This window comes from Amphiprion ocellaris, chromosome 8 (assembly GCF_022539595.1).
Source record: "Amphiprion ocellaris isolate individual 3 ecotype Okinawa chromosome 8, ASM2253959v1, whole genome shotgun sequence".
NCBI lineage: Eukaryota > Metazoa > Chordata > Actinopteri > Pomacentridae > Amphiprion > Amphiprion ocellaris.
The window spans coordinates 23,933,052-23,954,302 of record NC_072773.1 but is presented as its reverse complement, the minus strand read 5'-3'; the positions used below and the strand labels follow the sequence as shown (position 1 = coordinate 23,954,302).

The 21,251-nt window shown below is 39.9% G+C and overlaps 1 protein-coding gene across 1 annotated transcript in view; it reads left to right on the top strand.

Moving 5' to 3' along the window:
- The window catches only part of LOC111567033 (adenylate cyclase type 6-like), a 43,180-nt gene that overhangs the window by 9,328 nt on the left and 12,601 nt on the right, over positions 1-21,251 (top strand). Inside the window, exons 4-6 of the mRNA XM_023267881.3 lie at positions 16,400-16,549; positions 19,433-19,554; positions 20,296-20,407. Of these exons, the coding sequence (XP_023123649.2) occupies positions 16,400-16,549; positions 19,433-19,554; positions 20,296-20,407 (384 nt within the window). The remainder of the gene's footprint in view (positions 1-16,399; positions 16,550-19,432; positions 19,555-20,295; positions 20,408-21,251) is intronic.

The following is a 21,251-nucleotide window of genomic DNA, read 5'->3' as shown; positions in this document are numbered from 1 at the left end:
TACAGCTGCTTACAGTAGAATAAAGGGCCTGTTTTCTCAGATTCACTTTGAGTATCTTATTGTACACGTTTACACTGCAGATGAAGATACTCACCTTTTTAAAACTACCACTGACAAACACTGCTTTGTAATGGAAACGTCCTGTTATGTGTGAGCTTCACTCTGCTGTTGCTCCTCACATTTTCTTGTCACCGTGTCTGTAATCCTCAGACTCCTCAGCTGAAATCAATTAGCCGTGACTGTACAGTGCGTGCACATGTGCATGCACCCGTCCCACCCGTCCAGCACACACACACACACACACACACACACACACACACACACACACACACACACCATCTTATGCTTTGTTATGGTTGACGCCTTCCCTTCTCGTCTCTATTGAATGTTTGTCAGTTTTGCTGCTGTTTGTTTTTCTTTGGGAAGTAACATCACAAAACAATGGCCCTGCCTGCATGTGTGGGTGTCCATTTCAGTGTGCATACTGACATGTACTGTACGTTCTTCTGTATGGGATTAAATTAGAAAAATGCTCCCAAAGCACGTTATGTAAACTTTATTTTGCACACTGAACATTGGTAATTTGCTTGCTAATGAATATTTGGGATTTTTTACAAAAATGTCTCACAGATGCACATTCTTCACCCCAGAGTTATTTGCTTTATGGCCCCTGACAATGGCTTGCATTGTTGTGTGGATGTTGTTGACACAAGTGCTGTGAGAGGTCAAAAACGGTTTCCTAAAAATACCTGGCCCTTGGCACTTCTGCTAACTGTTGCGTCACATGGAACGGTCTTATCAGAGCCTGCGTCAGAGCAACAGGCAGGTCACTCTATCCCCCTTTTCTCTGGACACACATGGGCCTGCACTTTCACATACCCTGAAACACACAAATGCACACAAGGGTAGAGGCTGCTAGCGCTGAATATTCACAGATAGCTCAAGCCGGTCGTTATCTTTTACTGTTGTGTGCTAAACGAAGCATAACCTAATTTATCTTTGAGCTTTGGCCACAGCAAAGGTGGTGGGTTAAGACATGAAAAGCCAAATAAACAGCACGGAGGGCAAATTAGGCCTCTATGTGGACAATGTGGCCCCTGAGTCAGAGGACAGTCTGTATGTTTCCCTGCTCTCCTGGTCAGACTCCTGCTTTAAAGTGTGCTTTGTATTCATTAGATAAGATTAGTGAATACAGTTTAAATAAAAAATGTGCTGCTTATGTAGTCAGGCCTTTAGTATATACGCAAGCCCACGTCAGACTTTCCAAATGACTGTTTACTCAATTTGTAAATTTCCAGGATATTACATAGAGAATAGATGCATTTTAATCAGAGCAAATCTCACACCGAATCGATTCTATCAGCTGTTCGCAGTTTCGCAGCAGCTCGCAGTACGGGAGTAACCCTGTGTGCATCATACATCAAGATGGGAGCCTTGGATCTCAGTGGAGGAAGTGTCAGCCTGTGATGATCACCGGTGCAAAGCCGCAGCTATAGAGTACGGCACCTTGTATGAGGGAAGGAAGAAACAGTGAGGTGGTACGATGGGAGGAGAATCTGATATTCTCCCCACGCAGTCCTTTCACAGCCTCCTTGATAAATAATTTGTGTGTTTAACTCGGCAGCAGCATTTTAACGAGGATACCTGTCACATGTACACTGCGCTCACGACTCGGATGGGTGCTGACTGATGGGATCCCACACACACACACAAACACTCACACACACACACACATGAAAACACACCACAGCTTTCCTCAAAAGATCCACATGGGTTGCAGCATGTCACAATCTGCGCTGATCCACTAAAATGTGATCTTTCTCTATGTTAATGCTCTCCACTTGTTTTGTAATTGCCTGTATTTGTATGAGATTTACGTGGTTACACACACACCCAGACACACACATACACTACCAATCAGCCAATCTGTGGACCAATAAGGGCGCTGGGAAAGGAGTGATCAGTTTAGCATCACTTCTGAGACTGATGGGGAATAAACAGCATTGCTAAGTGTCTCCCTCAGTGCTTGTGTTGAGTTGGTCCAGCGGTTGCCATGGAAACAACTACGACTCAAGCAGCCAAGACCGAGTTTGGTAACCGTTGCCTCAAGTAAAGAAGGAAAAAAAATAAAAAATAATATTTTGAAATCAGGTCAAAATTGATTTCTGCCGTTCACGTCTCCTTCTGAGAATCAGAAAGCTTGAGGGGTGGGTGTTGGAGCGGTCTGAGCTTTCTAGACACGCTGTTTGGCTGCTCGGATAGATTTGTGCGTTGTTTTCCTCCCCCCTGCTGTCAAAATGAGGCAGTCCACAATTAAAGGCGGCGATGACAGGGAAGAGGTCATGTGAGTGGTGGTGGAGGGGAGTCGTGAGGGAGGGATGCACAGGATGTTGTTTGCCAGTTGTCTGGTTCAGAGAAGCTTATCTGTGGTCAGCTCGCTATGACTGTGCATCTTTGTAGAAACAGTGCAGGATGTGTTTTAGGCCTCAAAGATGCACAGTTTTTAAAGAAAACTCACTGGCTTGAGTAGTTAACCTCGTATGGTTCTGTTATTTCATTTCTTGGAGGAGATAATTAGCTTTTTTTGGTAATTAAAACTCTTTCACGTTGCTGACATAACTTCTCAAAGAGACTTCTTGTTTGATCACAGCAGTTTTCCCTCAGCTTGTCCGCCGCACGCAAAGCCCCAGCATCCTTGCAGGGGGTCCTGTGCATTCCAGAAAAAGCCTAATAATATTGCAGAAAAGGGTTTCGGTTTCCTCAAGCTTCCCGTTTCATGCAGGTTTTGTTGTCATTTAAATAAAAACACTTTTGCAACTCCGGTGCCAGAACGCTTTAATAGTCACACTCTCTCCACAGAAGTCACACCTGCCTGGTTGCCAACAGCAATGTGCGTGGTGTGTAGTTTTTCAGCGTGTAGACCCCCAGCTTGTCCCTGTCCATGTTTACAGAAACATGGCTGAGGAATAAGGAGTTTCAGCCCGGTCGGTATGATCAGGATAACTGGTTTTACAATAGTTTGTGACTTGGCTGTACATCATTTATGTAATGCGGTTTCAGTCTGTTAAACAAGACGTTTAAAATGAAAATGCACAAAACCAAATGGACAGAATTATTAATAGAAATCGGTGTGTCATCAGTGATACTTCAATGTTGTTAAAAATTAGTTCCATCACTCCTGGTGGTGTCAGGGGAATGGAATTGGCACGGCAGAGTGTTTTAGCTTTTGTTTTTAAATGCAGTAAAATAAATTGGGACTGTCTTTCCAAATAAATTCCACTTTGGGGAGCAGAAACAATTGCCACATTTCCCGTTTTAAAAGAACACAGAAACAGAATCAGACATCCATTTATGATCTTTTGTGATTTATTTTATGCATCACATTTATTTATGCTCATATTTTTTACTTAGATACACAAATGCAAAAACACTTCCTGCACAATCCCAAGACCCCAGCTTCTAATGGAGTCTACAGTAAACCGCATCTATTAGATGACCAAATGTTTTATGGTCTGCTGCTGGAAGAAATGTCTGCGTAAATTATATCTGTGGCTACATTAAATGAAATGTTAGACTAAAGTTGTGTCTGAAATCACTCTTTATTTACTGTAAAGTGCACAATCTGTGTCTGACATTTATGCCTTTAAAAGTTTCCATGATGGAAAGAGCACAACTCTTTATGAACGTCCCCACAACGCAAAGCAACGTTTCCAGATTTTGCTGCTCATTAAAAAGTTTTGTTACAGGGGATGGTTAATGTCTAAATGAGGTGATTCTGGACACAGCACAAGACAGCTGAATCTTTAGTGTCATGTGAGGATGCTCAACCCCAGTACATCTGTTTTCAAGAGTGTATATATTTTTATAATTCTCAGTCCTCCTATTCAAACAGTTACTAAAATACATTGTCACTTGTGCCATTAGGTATACTATTTCTAGACTATTTGTAGCTGCGAGAGTATGTGAAATGTACCAATTTGACAATTTCTGATGCTTCACTGGGTTTCTCTGCATGCTTTCAATACATTTTTCAAAAGCCACCTTGCAAATCAGCCCCTTCTTTTGTCAGTCAGACAGCATAGAAGCCGTGGATAGATGGATGGCAAGATAGGCTGAGAAAAAGGTCAGAGACTCTCCCAAAGACCTAATTTGTGTCAAGACTGAATGTAAGTTGCTGTGATATTCTGCTTTAACAACATATGGGTTGATTTTTACTATGCTGTTTAACAAGGCGTAGGCCTACTTGAGATAAGCTGGCTAACTGTCACATTAAGATAGCTGGCAAGCTCAAGTTGAAGGTAAACTGTTTAGCCAGTTGGTCTGAGCAGAATATCAGAGCAACTGAAATTACAGCATGGCTAGGTGATCGTTTCCTATCTACACCATCATTAATGTCTTTGTGTATTTTTATACCATATTACAAGTACTAAAAAAATGCCCCATACATATTGACTCAGTCTTTATTAATATTCTCTCCTCCTGTAGTGGCAGCATAACACCACCATTCCTATATTTATTAGTCACACACAGGAGAGTGCGTTTGAAAAGTTTTATTGTCATCTGGTTGTTTTGCTTGCTGCCATACTCAGAAGATGTTGTCAAACCTTTTTATAGATTATGTACAGTCTGTCAGTCGTATCATTCATAGGCCTGCTCTTTAACACCTTTAAATAGTTTTTCAATTATGACATGTAGGCCTGCCTGAATGTGGAAAAATTTTGCCTGTCACTGTCGCATATACACCCATGACAATTATGAAATCATAAATCCCAAGTTAACCCCTGGTTCTTTATAATTTCACAGCTGGTAATTGTGCAGGTAAAGAATCCACAAACTGTCTGCATTCACATTTTAAAAACCACACTGTTTAGAGCTGCATAGAGCAATTTTATTTACAACCGTAATAAGAAGTATAATAAGTTTCATTTGGATTATAAAGTGAACTCCAAGGTAATGATGAACCAGTGCACTTTTTAAGCCACGCTGCTTCATGTCAGTTGCGTTGATGACAGAATTTGGAAAGTACGAATATCCTTAAACAGTGTGATTGATGCTGTCCTGGAAATGTCCTAGAAAGTGATTTCCTGAGATCCTCTGCTCTGCTGTTCATCACAAATATACTGAATCTGAAAAGTGACAGAAATGACAGGACCATAAAAGTAGTTGTGCTCCAAAATGTGTCTTTTTGTTTTCTGCCATTTAAAAGCTGTTTTACGTGAAGTAATGTCTGCTTGTTGTGCGCCTCGGTCGGTTGACGCTCTGCTTGGACAGACGGCGTATAGACCACCCGGCTGAGTGAGGGCAAGAGCGAGCAGGCGGGGCTTGACTATTTATCTGTTGATGTGGTTCTGGTCATTTCAGATAAGGGCAGTGCGAGCTGTGTGTAGACACGAGGCTCAGGCTGAGTACACAAACCCAGCAGCTGCCTGGCACCACACACGTACACAGACTCTTTCACAAAGGCTGAAAGTGACAGTGAACGCGAGTCAGAGCAGGGGGGGGAGGCAGGAATGATAAATGTAATGAAAGAATATGGAAATAAATAACCAACGCTCTAAAGGAAAGATAAGAGCCAACCTACGGGAGAGACTCTTATGTTTTGTCACGAGTAAAGCGCTGTCATTGTGTTTGGGATGCTAGAGTGTGTTTTACAGAGCCTGATCTAACACAGATGTTCTAAGGAGTTCCAGATGCTCCTCAAAGGCCGATGAGCTCTGACTTGCACTCTCGCTGGCCCCATTTCAACAACAATATCCCATCAGTCCTTGCTCCCTCTGGGAAAAGGTCTTTTAAATTCAGCAACTTGTCCTCAACATAGTTTTCTGAACAGTGCTGTCCGGCTAAATTATTTTTCCATGCCGACTTTCAAATATTCTCTGTATCTTTAAATAACCTCCGAAGTGCATGACAGCTCCGAGCTATTTGAAGCTGAGCAGTGTTGAAAGGATTAGTTGATTAACTTGACCACGAAGCACAATTGTCCAATTTTAGAGTTGCAGCAATGAATAGTCAACAGTTTTTTCTCACGGTGATGCGGAGTACATTGCAATGATATATAGCATTACTTTTTTTTTTTTTGAGGATGTCAGTTTTTGCCTTTTCAAAATCAGAAACATGAGCAAGTGTCAGGAATTAATTTAGTGTGTTTGTTCACTAAAGTGTCTGCAGTTATTAGCATGTCTGATGAACTAGCTCAGTATCAAAAGTGGTGATCCAGTGTTATTTCAAAAGGCCAGGAGGTGGCAGATTATTAACTACATTACTCCGTGTGGAGTCTGACTTTAGATGGAGTTCAGGCAAACAGTAGCCTAAATGTTTTATCACAATTTCATATGTGAAGCATAAACTGTATATAAAGATGGATTTAACCTCTAAGTGTGAAAAATGAAGTCAAAGCTGAACTGTCTTAAACCTACATTCTTTCTAAAGGCCTGCATTGGTTGACTCCTCTAGTTGAAAAAAGAAGTCCATGAGAAAACAGTCCTACTTCATACTTGATTTGTTTCCTCACTAAATGTTTTTCTAGTGACTTTATTGTTTCAATCACTAGTTTTACCCCTTGTTCGAAACAGCATGCTGTTCCTTTTGTAAGTTGTGGTCCCATTTAGACAAAAATAGACATGAAAGTATTATGAGGCAGGTTTACATTGTAATTGACAAATGACTAAAATGTCAGTCAGACTTGTTAAGTCCAGCTTCAGAAGAACAACTGATGACCAATTCCAAACTTCAAAACCATCTGAACAGGAGACCACAAACCAGTGGATGGCACCACAGTAGCTTTATCCATCCTTTATTTACAGTCTAAGCGATGAAGTCATCAAGTGCTTATTTAAGGCCATTTAGCTGGGTTCTTGTTTTGAAACGATTTTCATGGAAACACAAAAATCAGCGAGACACACCGTTTTGTACTAACTCGTGAAATTAGCTTAACTAGTTAGGTATAGCCAATAAAATTGCAATATCATCTGTCCAGATCAACAGCTACCTGCTAAGACATAAGTCTGCTTTGTCTGCAGATGTTTTTGTGAAAGAACCAATATTTTAAAAAATACTATGAATTGTGATGGTAAATATTCCACTGATAATGTAAGTTCTGTACAGTTTGTGCCATGCAAGAGCCACAAGGTTGGATAAGTGTACTGTAAGTGTAGCATCTACTGATTTAATGATGCTGTTACTTGGACCGTTTGGATTTTTGGGAACAATAGCGATTTTAGGGAATAAGAAATTGTGATATCGAAACATTGGCAAATATAAATATGTTGCATAGATGAAGGAAAATCATAGTCATTATTCATAAACTTAACAAACTAGTGAGTAACTTACTGTGAAGTCAAAGCTCTTTTCCTCGCCACCATCTGCTCACTTACTACATACGTACTCTTCTCCATGTGCTGCAGACTGCGTCATTGTAAACAATGGAGTCGGAGCTGTTTTGGTGGACAAACTATGTGATGGCATGATATATTAGCTCATATCAGGTAAAAATATGCCAGCACCAGTATGTTGCGCGGCACAACAATACATTGGTCAGGTTCTACTGTATTTTATACATTTACCAACACGATGATGTAGCAAAACAATCAGATCTATTGATAAACAATTGTTGGTGGAAACAGTGACAGCATCCTAAGAATACAGCATGTTCTCTCTCTGCTATGTTCATGCATTGAGCCTGTAAAACAAAGTCATCAGCCCACCAATACACCCGCCATCTCCCCCTCCCTGAACCTGGGTGGGGGACTGCGGGTCTTTGGAGGGAGGCTGAGGAATGTGGGTGATAGTTGCTAAGTGAAAGCTGTGCTGCCATCTCCGATAATTCACAGTCTCCGTGGGTGTGAGTTTCGGGCCAACACTAAGCAGAACCTTTCACAAGATTGAGAAAGAAGCTCTCGCAGAGAAAAAAAAAGAGAGGGAGAGATGCTTCGACAACATCAAGATATTTATAAAATCCTCATCATCACATCACTGTCTTCCACGCACAAGAAGCCTGTAGTGACTGCTGGTGTCAAGATGAGCTCTTTTAACGAGAATATTAAGTCAGGAGAGTGTACATAATACCTACATACACAGTATAGCAAAATCGTGTTTCTACACTGACTGGCTGAGTGATTAGTTTAAACAGACGAAGCATGTGTGAAAAGAAAATGTATCTGATTGATATGTTCATGCTTATAGCTGAATTAAAGAGGTTTAAACTGTAAATTGCACATCCTCCTTCCAGTGCTCAGGTTCAGCATTTCATCTCAGTGCTTTGTGTCACCTGACATCACTTTCCATGGTCTTTCATGACCTTGTAGTTTGTACGCTCACACGCTCACACCTTCTTGTGGTCAGTGTTGGGTGTTGGCTGAGTATTGTTAAGTGGGATGGAGAGCAGGATGGAGGATTAAAGGAGGGAGAAGGTCACCCACCGCTGTGCCGTGTCAACATGCTGAGATGAAAGAAGACAGACACTGTAATATTTTGAAACTGTAGTTTACTTTGAGGTTGTGCGGTTTGAAATGAAACTGGTTTGTGAGCGCCAGCTATCAGTCATGTCGTACTGTTTGTCTTTGCTTTGAATCATTTAGTGTAATTGTAGTTATGGTTGCATTGGAAACCTGAAAACAAACAGTTGCATGTTTAACTGTACCTGCTAGAGCTCAGCTTGTGTATCGGTTGACATGAAAACGTTTTTCTTTGTACAGAACATGCAGAAGAAGATGCTTGGTGTAATTTTGAGGGCAGCTGATATTTCAATAGCAGAATTTTTATGTTCTAAAACTCTGTGTCTCCTAAAATCCAATATTGTTGAGGCGCTAATACATACATCATTCGGACATTTGGCAAATGTACATCCAATAGTCACTCTAATGTAGCTTTGCGTTTGATCTCTACCAACTCCCGAGGGAAATATCCAGCTCTTTAACTGGTGAACACTCCACTATGGTCACGAACCAGCCATTAACTTTGTGTCCTGTTTCATTTTAGAGCATTTTTGTTAAAAACTGCAGCAGGCAGCTGCAGTGAGAGTGACATTTGCAGGCAGGAAAACCAAAACTATGACCTAAAAGACACTTTAAAGCTCTGAAGAGCTGAGGAAAGCAGCAGAGTCAGGTGATAATTGTGATGGGTTTGTCACTACAAATTGTCCATTGTTAATGTAAAACTATTGATTATAGCTGCTTTAAATAATGACATTCTGATACTGTACATTTATTTTTGTATCATAGGATACTGTTTAGCATCTCATTTGTCCACATTCTCCCACATTGGTCTCTCTGTGTAAAGAACACTCTTTTCCAGTCGGAAAAGGGACCTGATGGCCTTAAAAGTCAATGTTTATAGACTCGCTGTCACGACCACGCACTTCCTGCTCTAGTAAATGGCTGCTGTGCTGAATCCATCATAAAGGATGAGAAAAATTATAAATACATTTTCTGAATATTCCATTAGCCCCCCTCTCGTTCTCGCCTGCTCGCCCAGCTTACAGACGGTAGCTTCAGAAGGTTTTCATTAGATGTGGAGTGGTGATGAGCATTTGGATGTGGGGGAAAGGTGTAGTGTTGCTGCAAAAGCATTACCAATGATGGGAAGCATCTTTACATACTGCACTAGTAAAGACACAAATGTACCAGTTAAATTTTTTATGTTCTTGAGTGTGAGTTCTATTTTAACGTATGCTCGCTGTGTGGATGAATGGATTTCTGTGACATTTACAGACATTTGTGGTCCCCAGAGGATGAATCTTAAGGACTTTTTAAATCCCTTGCTGTGAGACTGCTGTTGGAATGCATTTATGACTCACTGTCTCATGATCATGATGTTATGGACAAGAGTTATTACTTTCTCATAACTGAAATAATTATGTGAAAATAATTAAACCCCTTAACTTCCATTTGTCCACTTGAATTCCCCCCTGAAGTAACTCCAAAATAATCTGATTTCACACCGTATGGAGCAGCTTTCTTGAAGTTATAAGAGGAAATGGTCAGATTTAATACTCTGTGATTTTTACAGCTGCACACTTTATCCACTGGTCATTTTTGTGCATCATTTTATCCATAAAAGTCATGTTACGTATTTCACATTTATGGAAACTTTAGGATCCCTACAAGAATTTTAAAAGCGGAGTGTAGAATGATTACAAAATATTTTTGTCAGAAATGTGACTATAAATATCATGACTGACAAAGCGCCATAGGTGTAAAATTTTCATTGATAAAGGTTTGTTTCTCTTTATTTTCACTTTGTCGTGGAGGTGTTTCATGTGTGCAGAGCCATACTTATCCTACCCAGAGCTGGTTATTGATTCAGCAGTGCATCTGAAGAGCCATGTTGATCATTTATTGATTAAACCGGCATATCCTCTCTAAGCTGTTGGGGGCTTTCTGTGACAAAATGCATTTTAATCTATGCTGCAGAATAGCCAGTATTGCTGCTGTTTTGCCTGTCCTCTCTAGATCAGAGCAGCTCTTACATAATGCCATTTTGATATCCAGGGATTAGGCCGAAGTCCTCTCCACAGACTGCCCGGCTGGCTGGATGATTCCATCATATCACCCCGCGAAAACGACAACTGCTTTTATGGCAAAAAACTATGTGTGGTTCCAGTGACATGACGTTCCATTCCTGGTTTATATTTGTCTTTACAAACCGAACATAACCTTTTTAGCATACTGTAATCGTATTGGTAACTCAGTCATGAATCCTACATCACAGTGGTAAGGTTGTGATGATGTGGCGCCAAAGCAGCAAAAGAAAGGCTGACAGGATAAGGGATGAGTTCAGATAAATGAGTGTGTTGTTGAACCCAGAGGACATGAGCAGGTGCTGTGGTCTTGCTCTGGGAGCGTGGCAGCGTGTACAGGTAGCAGGTAAATGCTGCCAAGCAGAGCTGCTAAAGAGGTGGAGTGCTGTTGCATAAACACAGGACCTTACTGTGTGCTGTGTAAACCCACTAGCCCGTGCCCTCTTGAGAAAAGCAAGCAATTAGTTTGAGGCTGTGAGCTCAGACACATGGAGTGTGATGTGAACGGTGGGTGAATCTCCACCGAAATGTGCTTACAGTGGCTGCAGCTCATCGTGCATGGACAGAAAACCCAAATCCACACACAAGAGTCTTGATTATACACATACACAGACTGACAGCAGACATTCACCTGCAAACACACAACCTGCTGCTGGTTTCACTTTTGTCTCATGGCTGTTTTTTGCTTGAACAGTGAGAGTAATGTAAACAGAGCTGAGCGCTCTGAGCCATCTGCCTAATGTCACTGTGGCCCATATCTGCTCTCTCTCTCTCAGTCACTCACTTGCACCCTCTTGTCATCCTAACAATGCCTTTTTCCTTCCTCATCCTGCTTCTGTTCTTACCATCTATTTCCTTCCTATCCTCAACATCTGTCATTCTTTCATTTTATCTGTGTTGTCCATTATGCTGCTGTTCTTTTTTTTTTTTTTTTACCCCACCCTTTGTTTACTTTCTTTTCAAACTCATCTTCCCATTACCCATCTGTTTCTATTCTCATGTCTGTGTTACTCTGTATACTCTGTCACCTCAGGTCACCTTTAATCTCTCCTGCTGTTCTTTTGCAACTGCGGTGTACATTTTCATCTATTCATGCTTTTATTTACATGCAAATTCTTCTTGAACATGTTTCTTTTGATCAGTATTAGTAAAAAAAGGTTCTAATCTTGGCTGATTTCAAGATTGTACCTTTTTTAGCAAGTATGCTAAATTTGTCATCTCTCCTTATCTTTGGTCTTTGGTGCACATAATATTAGCATTGAGACTGGTTGAAATTGAAAAAAAGTTGTAGCAACTCAATAAAGGACCAGACACAAAATGCAATAGAAGATTGTTTAAAGATATGCACAGACCTGCCATTTGCTGAGATCATTTCTAAACTGGATTTGGTAATCTGAAATATAACAAACAAACCACTATGAAACACATTTCCAGTAAAATTTCAAAAAGTAAAGGGAGCACAGTGATCAAAACACTCGAGCATCAGCCGTGATGAATTTCTGAGGGTAACAAAACAGGTCTTATAAGTAAAAAGTACCTGAGTAGCCAAAAAGTGACCTGCATTATGCCAAACCAAACCAAGATGCATGATTCTGGACAAAGCAGGAGAAACTATTTATGTCGGCCCAACAGAAGTGCACTTTGCCAAGCTGGGTTAACTTTTCTTTGGTCCACCCCTAGGAATTGTAATGTTTCTCCTTCTTTAAGTTCCACTTATTGGTAGAATGGTAGAAGTTTTACAGTCATGCTCCAAAACTATGCCTTGTAGATTTAGATGTAATATCATAAAATATTAAGGGTGTGCCATAAAAAATATCCTTGTTGAATTTTTGCAGGAAACGTATCTTACAGATAATGAATATTTAGAATTACGCACAAGAGGATACTGAGCAACAAAACATGAGTGATGTATGCAGTTAGTGTCTTCTATAGTTGTGTTCCTGCGACTGCGGTCATCACTTTATGAAACTGTTAAAGGTCAGCAGTTTAATAATAATACTAATGATTTGCTGAATTTAAAATCATCTGTATTATATCTGTTTCCTCATGTGCATCTGCACTGTCTGCAGTTGACCTATTTTCAACTTAAGATGTACAGGCATTTAAAAAAACGAAACTTTGTAAAACTCTTATAATCAAAGAAAAAAGAAGTTTTCGTGCACTTACCATTTATCAGTGGACAGGTCTGGTCTCGTGAGCATATTGACATCCAGCATTTTGGCATCCTGTCATATTAACCTCAACACATTTAGCTCACCTGCTATTTACAGATTTATCTTAGCTAGTATGTATCATGAAGAACAGCCAAACCAGCGTAGCCCCTCTTAACCAGCCAGTCATCTCAAAATGGTGTTTATTTGGGCTGATTAATCCGTATTTCACTACCAAAACCAAAACAATTATTTCTGCAAAGTGCTGGAGGTACATTAGGAGGATTTATTTAATGTGTTATTCAAGAAATATATCAGCTGTAAACACAGTAGACTGAAAGAGGTATTTAAGGGAAGAATTTGAAAACAGCTAGTGAAACCTAAAACCTTCATTTTACTCAATTAAATATAGATCATGTTAACTGGAATGACTGCACATTATTGGTCAATAAATCCAATCAGTTGATAGCTTTCAGTCAACAAAGCAAGTAAAGCTCAAGCTAAGACAAGTTTCTGTGCATGAATTTAACTGTGTTGCTTAACTTTACTCTATCAAGCTCCATCATTAAGTGAATTTTGCACCTATCGTGGTACAAAAGTGACAGCAATCCTTTTAGAATGATAACTTAACAGGACAATGATTACACAGTTGTTAAAGTCAGAATATTTGACTTATGTCCAACAGCTTAATAAATCCATGGATGATCATAGTAAATGTCTGATTGTGATGAAATATGTAGATTTCTATTGTGTGTCTTCATAAAAGCCTTGAACAAGGTAAACTGTAGCGTATTATTGTCCGTATTACACCAAAAGACAATTACTGGATCAAAACACCAAAGCAGATTACAGTGTAGATTTCACAGTCCAGTTCACAATTCAGCATGCTTAATTGGCGTGTGTATCAGATTAACAGTATTCCCAAAGCTTCAAGGATAGTGTCATTTAGAAAATAAAAAACATGCGTTTTATCAAGTGGAATAAAGAAATTGAGAAATAGTAAGAGCTAGCCTTTCTATTCTTGTATTATATTGTTTTGTCTTTTTGTAGTTTGAACTGTACACTTACATTGTTAGCTGAAGTATGATACTAACATTACCTCTGTGTATTTCCATTTTTACCCAGGAGATGTCAGTGTGTCATACATTCTGGCTACATACCCGCTTAGTGTACATGAATTACTCATGAATACTTAGGAAACAAAAGACGTAGGAACAATCAAAGGAGATTCACTTGTTCAAAAATTGCCCTGTTTTAAGTATGACTTACAGTCACTCACAGAACTGAAACCTTTTCCTCTGCTCCTGTTGGTGTTTGATACAGGATGTGTCATCTCTGGGCTTCCTTCTGGTGCACTCTCTACCTTTGTTAGTGTCCAAATGTGGCCTCCGGAGTGAGGAGTGTCACGTTCAGGCTGTAAACAAGAGCACTGCTTTTAAGGAAGTGGCCCTATGTTGGGTCAACAGTGATTCCCACAGTGTGGCTGGGGACATTTTCTGGACACTGGGGGGGTGGGGTTATCCCATCGCAGCAGCACATTAAACCACAGATGCTTCTCAACAGAAAGTAGCACACAGACATGCTGTAAAAATGATTTGGTGGAGAGTGGACCATGAGGAGCAAAGAGACAAATGGTTCCACATACAGGATCATTTTCTGTCAGAGGAAGTGTGTGTGTGTGTGTGTGTGTGTGTGTGTGTGTGTGTGTGTGTGTGTGCGTGCGTGCGTGTGTGTGTGTGTGTGTGTGTGTGTGTGTGTGTGTGTGTGTGTGTGTGTGTGTGTGTGTGTGTGTGTGTGTGTGTGTGTGTGTCTCAGGCATTTGCGCCTATAGAATAACCATAAACACTTCATAACTGCAAGTAAATGTAGTTATAAATGTGGTTACTGAATATTGTGAGTTAAATAGATGAATTACAAGGATATAGAAATGACAAAGCAATGTTACACTGGTGTGTTGAATAGTGTATTAATATTTAATGTGAATAGAAATTGGCACAAATGTGTTTTTGTGGTTTTAATTTCATTAACTGAATTTATCTCCTGAATACACTGTTGTCTAATCTATAGACGAGGTGTAATAGCACCTTTAGACTGTGCACCAACAATGAGTTAGTTTCAGAAAATAAATGTTGAACTGTGCCCAAGTACATTTAGTTTATATCGCAGCTTTTTCTCCTAGATTACAAATAATCTGTGATAGTTTTAGTCTATAATAAAAACATTAGTAATTCCATCTTGAAGTAAAAAATGAAGTGACATAAAAGCCTTTGATTGAGGTGTGAAGATTCTTAAAATGACATATGTCCATGTGTGAAACCCTGACAATCTGTTACACATCAGTAATTGTTTTTTCCTTATTCTCCCCATACTTTGAGTTTATGTATTTTTTTTTAATTTGTAGTGTGAGAGTGACAGATCATTCAGTCACATTTAGTCAGCTGAGAGGTTTTTTTGCTTTTCTTGTAACATATTGGAGTAGTCTGAAGATTAAATTACAAATGTCACGACGATCTGATCGCATAGATAGCATTTTGAACGTGTTTTAACATCATTAAAACAGACTGCATGCAAGCTGACAGATTAGTCTGATAACATTTTATCAGACTAATCTGAAACATTTTGGACTGAGTCGGCTCTAACAGGATCTGAATGTTTCTGTGACTTAATGCGCAGATTAAAGTCTGCTGGAAACTGTCAGTCTTGACTTGAATTTGGTTTGCTAAGCTTCAATTTGTCTGTTGATGATCTACAACCGCAATTTTGGACTGACCACAGATTATTTTACAAGTGTAGAATTTTTTTATCCATTTTTTTTAGAATAACTGGCTAGTTTTGGCAAATTTTTAAATGAGACGTAACCTGACAAGTGATTTTGATGAAATATTCGGATTTTTCACTTGGGTTTATTTTTTTTTCAGATGAACCTGAAACCGACACGTGATTAGTTCAAGGGTTATCAGAAAGTTGAAACTTCCTCTTTTTTAAATTTTTTTTTAAACAGTTTTTAACTATTATAAATAGTGTAATTTGGACATTGTTTTGTGCTGGTGGTTCAGTTGGTTGAAGCTACAGTGTGTGATTCAGTCAGCTATCTGTCTGTTCTGTCTGTCGGGTGAAAAAAGTCTCAAACACAGCTCTGGCTCTGTGAATGGGGAACGAAGGTGGATTGGACTGTTTCAAACTTCACTTTTCCACAGTGTTCTGTGCACGTCAGTCCAGGGCGAAAGGGAAAAAGTGAAGTTGACGTAAGATAGGGGTAAAGGGGTCGAGAAGGAAAGTCATTCTGGGACATCTAAATATGGTAACTATCCATCTCTAGAATTACAAACCCCACATTAAACTCAAGTACAGTATGTCTTGAGAGGGATATAGAATAAAAATGACAAGGCAGTAAAACAGTAGAGTATAATTCACATCATAAGTTAACCCTAACAAGAGAACAATACAGACTCTCATCATTCAATGTTTTATGTCATTTTTGTTACAATTCCTGGTAAAGGTGAGCATCTGAGTTGCCCTCGATGCTTATCTCTGTCTATCTGTGTCACTTCAACCACTGCTAGGCTTGTTTTTAAGATAAAATCCTGAATATTTACAGTACAGATTTGTAAAACCATTTTAACCTGGAAGCAACAACAGCTTCACTAGCAGTAAATGGTGGCTTAATAGTAGTCCTCTTCCTTCCTCTTGTCTAACTCTTCTCTCCTCGTTCTCCCTCCTCTGCTCTGTCCAGGTGAGCGCTAATGTCCTGATCTTCCTGTGCACCAACATCATCGGCATCTGTACCCACTACCCCGCTGAAGTTTCCCAGAGACAAGCCTTCCAGGAGACCAGAGGATACATCCAGGCCAGACTTCATCTGCAGAGGGAGAATCAGCAACAGGTAAGCGTAAACACATGCACATTTATCTATGTGTATGTACGACACTCTGTTATCCAGCGCCTGTTTTAAGAGGATAAGAGAGGGTCCTCATTCTTGAAGCTTTTCCTCTTGTAGAATGAAACATGAAATTGCTTCCATTAAAGCTTCAACATAAATCCCACATTTGTGTAAACTGTCTAAGTATGTTTTCATGTTCAGCTAATCCTTCATCCCGTTTATCAGTCTCGTACAAACATAATCTCCCAGCAGACTTTTAGATATAGTTAGAATTAATTCTTCCTGGAAATTTGTATTTTCAGACTGTCCATTTGAACGCTCTGTAGTTTGTGGCTGTTGGTTTCTGTGGGAAAAATGTCAGGAGAAGATTTCAACTCATTTTCACTCTTCAGAAATTAGGGCTGAACCATTAGGGGGAAAATTTCTAATTGCGATTTTTCTGAGAAATATTTGATATGTATTACAATTTTTTAAAGTCAGCTTTCAGTTCAGTATTAACTGTGTAATAGACTTAAAACATGTTATGGAGCATTTCCAGATGAGATGTCATCAAATGTATGACTGTCACACAAGGAGGACAGCACAATTTGTAAAATCATTGATGCGACAGTTTAAATGTTGTATCAGACATGCTACAAAATGTACAACATGTGGCTAATAAATAATGAGACTGTGCTTATGTTAGTTGAGACAGCGTGCATGCCTGAGCTATGAAGTGTGCATTGAGGAACAAGCATAAACAGCTGCTGAAAGTTTTGTTTCAATTTTCAATTTCAGTTTGAAATAGATCAATTGTTCAGCCCTATCTGCAATTTGTTTTCTTCATGGTCAAAAAACAGGACACAAACTGAGCCTAACTCACAATACATTGGCTTATCCTGCAAACATTAGGTCAAGTCAACTTTTATTCATGCAGCTAAATATTACAATTTTCCTCCTTCTTTGCTGCCTATCCTGAGATTCTTAGGCCACTGGCAACAAACAGTCTTTAATGCATGTTATACCTGCACATTGTCCTTTCAAAAAGAACAAAAGATGTTGTTAATACAAGAAAATGTTGTATATGATGGTCGTACATAATACAATCCACACATTTCTAAGCTTTATATTTATGTCAGTTTGGCATTTGTTCTCTGTTAATACTGCCTGAGTACCGAGCACCAATCCGATTCCAGCTCTACTTTGATTCCTAATTTAAAATCTGTGCGCCTCATTGTGATCTAATGGAGGTCAGGGATTGTCATGACACTAAAACTGAGTACGTGGCCCACAACCTCCTAATGACTGAATTTTACAGTGATGGTGATGAAGAAGAAACTGTAGATATTACAGCCGATACCTAAGCAGCTTTTTAAAGTTTATTCCTTTACGTGTAAACTCACCACAGCAGTAACTGAAGTTTGACCTCATCACTCCTTGCAATATGTTCACCAGGGGCTGGGAATTTCTCATATGGTAAAAATCCATCTTTATTGTGTTTTATCATTGTGATAGACTTTGAGGAGGGAAATGAAAGCCTGTAAAGATAGGAAGACTTTCTGCATTCATCAAGCCTCCCCAGAATTAGCTAGCCTCCCAGCTTTACAAGCCAGTAAGAATTAAACTCTGGTGTTATGTAAAACCTAACTGACCAATAGCCATCCAGCTCAAACTGTCAATCACAGATGCAGACAGTATGTTCTTCCTAAAGGGGGCAGGAACAGCTCACTGGTTTTCACAGCAAAACCGCGTGTTTAGAACAGCTCTAAAACCAGAGATTATACAGTCATGGTGAAATTAGCCCCATGTGCAGCATTTTTAAGCTGAAAAACTAAAAGACACACTGTGGAGACATGTGAGATGTTGAATAATTTCCTACAAAGGAGCACAAGACAGTAAACAGACATTCACATTGACAGCATGCATTTGGGCGGCATCACACGTGACATAGCAGTAAAACTCGAGCTGTCAGAAGTGGCTCTGAATCGGTGAATCTCTCATCTTTGCTTTTCTACAATAGGCTTCTCTCTGTGTGGTTGCATAATGTTGCTTTAAAATGGAGAGGCTGAAAAATGACTCCTTGATTGCTCTTCAATTCTGAGAGCTAAACATGAAAACCTGCCATTTACTGCTTGTTTTATACAATGGCTATAACCGAAACTGAAGTTTTTGTCAGGCTCAGCTGGAGACTTGTCTTTTGCGTTTGGCTACAAAGGTGCGTGAACACAGTGGGACATGGTGGTGGATCAGAGGTCTGGACATGGTGACCATGCAATTGTGTTCAATGTTGTTTCCAAAACGGCTTTTAAAAGGCTGCGTGAACAAGAAGTGACACCAACCAGGATCACATTGGGGTTGAAATGAAGGCAGCATCAAAAGTTACCATTAGTTTTCCTTTTTTCCTAACCTTTAAGGATAAGGCTGCTATGTTTTACATATATTTTATATTTTTGTTGCTGTCAATAAGTCCCATCAGCAGATCAAAACCCACATGTTCATCTGTCCATCTGCTGCCACATTTTCTGTTTTGCTCCAAGTCTTACAAAAGAATATATGTGTTCAGTTGCAAAAAAAAGGCAGAGTAATATCCTGAAAGAACTGTCAACTGTACTTTTGAGCAGATGTTACTCAAACAGGAGAAAAACTGTATTCTTTGGGTCACAAATTAATCACGTTTGGAGCTCTAGCGAGTATTATATATCTAGTATTATATATCCAGTATTTTGAGCAGCATACTAGACTTAATTCTTGTTACTGAACTTGTCAGTGGAAAAAAATGAGTGTTGGTCAAAATGTTTCCAAAAATGAAATTGTGAACACACACATAGATATGTGACATATTGCACATAGACAATAATATTGTGAATGACACAATCTGCATTTTGTCTCTTTTTTTGTGTTTTCCAGGAACGTCTGTTGCTTTCAGTGTTGCCAAGGCACGTTGCCATGGAGATGAAGGCTGACATCAATGCCAAGAAGGAAGACATGATGTTTCATAAGATCTATATCCAGAAACACGACAATGTCAGGTCAGCTGGGACACCACTTCATTTCATGATTTACTCATGAATTAGGATTTGAACTACTAAATTATCTTTGTTTTCTGTATATTAGGTGTAATATCGGCGTAAGATGCCCTTGTAGTGCATGATATGATTTAATTATGAAGAATGTAGCACATTAAAACGAAAAAAAATGCATATTATGTTGTTTTGAATAGTCCTGGAAAACTACAGACTGAATTTGATGTGAATTGAATTGAAGGAAAAATGTCCCTAAAGTCTCGCAGAGAATGAGTAACACTCACTGGTGCACACACAAACACCAACAGACGCACACACACAAGCGCTCAGAGTCAGAGGAGGGTAGAGTGGTTTGGCAGAGTGGAGGCTAATTAACACTAGTGAGGGAATACTTAATCACCAGCAGCCAAGATAAGATAATCCCCAAAGATGGAGAGCTTCAGCACACATTCAATTACAGCACTGAGCAAACACAGTGCACACAGTCCCTACACACACACACACACACACACACACACTACGCTGGCGCAAATCTCCTTCAGCCGACTTTAAGGTCAAACTTCTTGCCTCTCTCAAGGTCATCTGTGCAGATGGTAGTGTAACGTTATAACACCGCAGTGTAGTTGTGTATCAGTGCTAAAACTTTAACACCGAACCAAACTGAAGCTGCTTCATGGGTGTGTTAATGGAGGATTTAATAGTGTTTTCTGCTTCTCTCTTTTTCCCTCTTCCTGACATCGTCCTCAGTATTCTGTTTGCAGACATCGAGGGTTTTACCAGCCTGGCGTCTCAGTGCACAGCTCAGGAGCTGGTCATGACGCTCAATGAACTGTTTGCCCGTTTTGACAAGCTGGCATCGGTAAGCAGATACGGTCTTCTTCTTTTGCGTCTATGGTGTCATGTTTCCTGAAGGAATCGATGGACATTTTGAGGAATCGTTTAAAGGCTGGAATATACTTTCCGTACAAACGAGCCGCGCGGAAATCAGCTGCACGGAAATCCACGCGAGAGAACATGTGTGCATTTATACTCCGTGCGGCGTCTGCTCCCAAACTGCAGGGGGCAGTGTATCGCAAACACACGTCTGCCTGGTCTACTCTAGTAATAAACTAGTGAAGAAGAAGTCTGCTTCCAAACTGCAGGGGGCAGTGTAGCTCAAACACGTCTACCTGGTCTACTCTGGTACTAAACTAGAGAAGAAGAAGTTTGCTATTGTTTACGCCACTTACAACACGGCATTTTACTGAATAAAAGCATTTCAGCCGTTAGTTTTAATTTCACACCATGAATACTTCATAACCCGGTTACCACGGTGATCTCTGTGCGATGAATCGTTTGTGCACGTATTTCTAGACTTCAGCTACGAGTAGGTCCTGGCCCTCCGCCATGTTTTTCCGCGTTGGAAAATGTCGAGGTGCGCGGAGCATAAATTTTCCACACGGAAAGGCCGCTCGAGGGGGCGTGGGTGCGAAAATGACGTAATTTTTCCGCACGGAGCCGCACGGACCTCGCGGACGCGGCAAGCATAAAACAAGCGTGAGAGGTGCTGGTTGGCAGATTTTTTTTCACCTTTGAATTGAGCAAGGCTAACTGTTTCTCTTTTTTCCCTAGTCTTTAAGCTAAGCTAACTGAATGCTAACAATCTTCTCATCCGACTCTGATGAAAGTTTTTTGTCTTAATGCTTTCGTGTCTTCTTTCTCAG